Source organism: Anopheles coustani, chromosome 3 (assembly GCF_943734705.1).
Source record: "Anopheles coustani chromosome 3, idAnoCousDA_361_x.2, whole genome shotgun sequence".
Classification (NCBI taxonomy): domain Eukaryota; kingdom Metazoa; phylum Arthropoda; class Insecta; order Diptera; family Culicidae; genus Anopheles; species Anopheles coustani.
In genome coordinates, this window is record NC_071288.1 from 24,210,249 (window position 1) to 24,215,133 (window position 4,885).

Sequence of the window (4,885 nt, forward strand, 5' to 3'; positions counted from 1 at the left end):
GCGTGTCCGACCATCTACCGACCCCTTACCAACCGACCAGCTGTTCCCGTCGCACGGCGAGTGGCTACCGGGGGACCGTTTTAGGACTGGAACAGACTGAAAAAAAAAACTATTTCAATGGGAGGTATGGCCCTGCTTGTTTGCTGCTCGAGAACTACTCCACACTCCGGAGATTGGACGGGGACACGCATGAGATGAAAGCTGGGAAAAAGGAGCTCGTCAACTTTTGGTGTCGAGAGATTGGATCGTCCGTGGTTTCGCCGTTTGTCGTTGCTAAATGTTGTGAATGTTTATATAGTTATAAAAGTATTTTTAACCAATCGCGAAACACACGGTAACGGTGGGCCCAACTATATCATTCACCCTGCCAGACCACCGAACCCAACATTTTCCGCTCTGCTTGAGGGGTGAGGAGGGAGGGAAGAATGGAAGAAATTTTCATCCGAGCCCCGGTGGGTAAATTCTGTGAAAACTCAATCAAAGGGACGGCGCGGCAGCAGGGTATAAAGATAGAAACAAGCGACTAACAAAGAGTAAACAAAAAAGTATAGCAAACCTGCGAACTTACACGAAAAAAACACATGTTTTGCTAAAAGCAATCATTAGATTTAGGCAACAACGGGCAGTAACGAAGAAAAACAGAACGGTAAAAAACCACAAAATTGACTCGAAAACTATCACTGTTTTGCACACATCGTCTTGCTCTCAGCGTAGAATAATGCATCATTCGGTCGAGAAATTTTCTCTTTCGGATAAGAAACAAACAAACAACTCGTAGGAATTAGTGAAAGTTGTTCACCATTTACAGAATACCCACCAAGATGTAGAGGAAAATGTTAATGAGTGTATCAACGGGATAATTGATCAGTGTGTGACCATATTAAAGTGGAGGGGGGGAAACAAGAAAAATAATATACAAGATACTCCGGGAGACTTTTGTTCCAAAGGAACGACTGTTTTGCTGGCTAAACCTAACTCTGAGCTAGGCATAGCAATAATCAAAAGAAAGCCACAATGTTTCTTACCCAATCTTCGACACACATTACCGCAAACATACACACAAAGATACAGATATAAATCTTTGCATACTACATGGACTGTACTGTACTGTACGCAAACGGATAAGCAAATGAAACAGTGAACAACAACTAAAAAGAATGAGCGTGAAAAGGTAGAAAACAAAATCTACAAAATAACAAAATTCAGTAGTGCTATTGCTTGTATTGTATATACTTACACATATAAAACAACAACAAATATTATAGGTAATGCAAGGGCAGGAGATTGTTATTTTCGGCAGCGCAGATAGATGGAGGCAACGCTATGTGGTTTGATTCTCCGTGATTAGTGATTAGGTTTAAAAATTCAGAAAAGAAAATAATGAAAGCGTGAGACAATGGACAGGGGAGCAGGGAGTTGATTTCCATACGGAACGGCTAGTAGTAGTTTAGGGTTGTTGCTGGGGATACTGTGCGCCGGCAAATGGTGATCGCTTAATTTAATGACTTTATTTATTTGTGGTACCTACACCAACCCCGTGACAGTGAGATGAATTGAACGCAAATAGAGAATTACTTTTACATGATTTATGAGTCCACATTCCCATTCGGTACTCGGGATGTTTTAAATGCATACTTTAGTTCCACGTTTTTCGTTAAACATATTTTCCTACAAACAGTTCATCCGGAAAATAGAATTAGCATTCTCCTGATTTGGTATGATTGAAGTCGCCTTCGTTATGTATTTCTTTTGACCAAAATCGTAGTGAGATTAACGTGATAGCCAACAAGATCAACCGGTGATCCTTGGCGATCGTGTGCAGTCCGACGAATGTTACGAAGGCACAGAAAGATAACGAATTTAACTAGTATCTTACCCGCGTTGATATATGCGCCACTCGGTGAAGAAAACGATTCAAACACGCATTATTCCAACGGATGAGAAGTAAATCAAATGGAGAGAGATGCTAGCTCTTGGTTAAACACGATGGATCAATAGTATTTGTAGGCCACGGACGCATGATTTCACCAACAGGGAACTGTAATAGGAACTCCGTCGTGCTCGTCGTGCTGGAGCTTTTTGTATAGTCGTCCTAAATACATATTCGATATACCAACAATTCTTATGTAATAAACTGTCTAGCATTGTCGTACAAAAGTCGTATTTTGGTTGACTTCAAATTCAATCGAAAGAAATTACATAAGAACAACGTGACTAATATTAGTCAATGAAGTTATTCGCAAACCTCATTTTCCCTGTTTGTATGTTATAACATCCGAAGAACTGATATCCTTTTAAAAACTGTTAACTGACGATGAAATTAAATTCATATTCAAAAAAATTACTTGTTTTACGCCTAAAGGTATGCAGTTAGCAGATTTATGTACCTTTCAATAAAATAGTACGTTCCCAAAGGGGTGCAGCTCCAGAATTTTGTCAAAAACTCAAACGTTTTTTCTCAAAAACTAAGTGGAACGAGAAAATGAAACTTGTGAAAAAGTACCTACCATTTATTTGAGAGGTTTATGATTAAAATCTGTCGTCACAACATAAAGTTCGCAATTTCAGCTAATTTTTCAACGGTTAACCAAGCAGGTTGAAGCTTTACCAAAGTAACCTTGGTCAAAACGTAAATATTTGGCTTGCAAACGACAACTCAGCTGTCAATCGCTGATCAGTCTCCGAGAAAACATTGCAGAAAAAGTGTACGTGAATAAATCAAAACATAAATCCCGCAAGCACCAGGCAAACTTTAGCAAAACGTCGAATTTTCATCGGCTGTGCAATGTTCTGTTGTCTAAAGAACTGCCTCAACGGGGTATTGCCAGCGCAGGCGGTACACATCACGAAAACATCTAACCCGGTGCAGCTGGACTCGTCACATATGGGTGAGTAATGTTCGGGGGAAGTCCATTAGGAACGAGGCAAACTAAATGTGTTGACCCATTTCTTCAGGCCACGAGGTGGTGATCATAAAGAACGGCCTGCGGGCATGCGGAACCGGCGGCGTACTGGCCAACGCACCGCTTGTACAATCGAAATCTTACTTCGAAGTAAAGCTGCAGCAATCGGGCCACTGGTCGATCGGACTGGCGACACAGCAGACCGACCTGAACCAGTCGGTCGGTGGCAAGGACAAAGAATCGTGGTGTCTTAACTCGAACCATCTGGTGCTGCACGGCGGGGAGGTCATCTATCGGTTAGACGCGAGCAAGACCGGCCAACAGCACGGTGGCCAAAATTCACCCGGCCACGGATCCGCCAGTCTCGAAACTTCCCCGTCCTCAACCGTACCCGTCGACCTAACGCCCGGCTCGGCCCCGGTGTTCCCCATCGTCGGGGGACCTAACACCGGAAGCAGCGGTACTGACCAAACTGGCCTCCCGCAGGAAGGTGACACGATAGGCGTTGCGTACGATCACGTCGAGCTGAACTTCTATTTGAACGGCAAAAACCTGAACGTGCCGGTGCTAAACGTGCGTGGTAATGTTCACCCCTGCATGTTCGTCGACGACGGGGCCATCCTCGACATCGTGCTGGACAACTTCGCCTACGGGCCACCGCCCGGCTTCGAGCGGATTCTCGTCGAGCAGTCGTTGCTTTGATTTCAACCGTTGTTTCGGTGCATTATGTTTTGTTAAGTTTAAAATCTTCTCTCGCTCAAATCGAGCTACTTCGATACACTAATCTCTACCGGACTGGGGATTTGAAGGAGAACAGAAAGCCGTTCCAATCCTCGCTAAAAAGTGTCTCTCTCTCTCTTTATCCGTTTATTCAACGGTTGCTATGTTGTTATATCGCTTGCATACTGTCGTTAAAACTGCGTTGCTATGTGCCGTTTTGTATTGTTCATTGCTCATATGTATACTCTCAATTCTTTGGCGGAATTTACTCCGCATCAAATCCAACGTCTTTCGACTGTCACCACTAATAATCGGAAATGAGAATGGTCCATGACTATCGTTACCTAATCCAACAAACATCGCTTATATAGTCAGCCAACAACACACTGAAGTACAGTCGTTCGGAGCAGCTTACAAAAAAAATGAAACTCTGAAAGCAAAACCCTATAACATTTAACATTCCCCTCGTTCGCCAACACTTTAGACCTCCCGTTTACCGAAATGCTTTTTTCTACTAGAGATTTATCGAACTGTTGATATAAAAAAAAAGAACGCAGCGGAACCAAATCGTGCGTGAACGAATCTAACTTTGTAAACCATCAACACGCTTTGTACTGACTAGGTATTTACGCGGAAAGGAAGATATATACATAAGCAGAAGGAAAGAAAAAATAAAAGAAAATATACATAAAGATATTTATTGAACGAATGCAATTGTGATTCCTTGTACCGACAAATCGCTTCGCATCGGGGAAAGAAAGTAGGCAGCACGTGTTACCATGGAGATATGCAAATATGTAACGACACTTTTGTCAATTGAGTAGACCGTGTCATCATGTATTTGAGAAACTTTTGTTTTTCAACATTTTTAACTTTGAACCAACGGACTGAACTGACAAACAATTTAATACTTACCTCTAAGATATAAACTAAGGAGTTAAAGCCAGTACTAATTTTATTGGAAACGTAATGCACATGGTATTTTCGTAAACCAAACCCACGTGGAGCAAACGGACATTTTGGATGGTTCAAACTCTAGCCAATTGCTCATAACATTTTAGGTTTGAATTAGAGTTGTGTAAATCGGATTCAGATTCATGAATCTGAATGAATCTCTGCCTTATAAGGGATTCATGAATCTTTCGCCGCGAGATTCATGAATCCCAAAGACACACCAAATGGTGTAAAGTCACCAACCAAAAGTCGGTTGAGGGACCACCTTTTTTTTTTTTTTTTTTTGGTCTCATTGTCCACGCCTATAA

General features: G+C 42.0%; 1 protein-coding gene across 1 annotated transcript; it reads left to right on the plus strand.

The window, feature by feature from the left end:
- Positions 1 to 2,695: 2,695 nt before the first annotated feature.
- LOC131272364 (SPRY domain-containing protein 7) lies at positions 2,696 to 4,329 on the plus strand. The gene is made up of 2 exons (XM_058274076.1): positions 2,696 to 2,888; positions 2,956 to 4,329. Exons 1-2 carry the CDS (start codon positions 2,786 to 2,788, stop codon positions 3,603 to 3,605), a joined length of 753 nt encoding a protein of 250 aa, XP_058130059.1. The 5' UTR covers positions 2,696 to 2,785; the 3' UTR covers positions 3,606 to 4,329.
- The last annotated feature ends 556 nt before the right edge of the window (positions 4,330 to 4,885 follow it).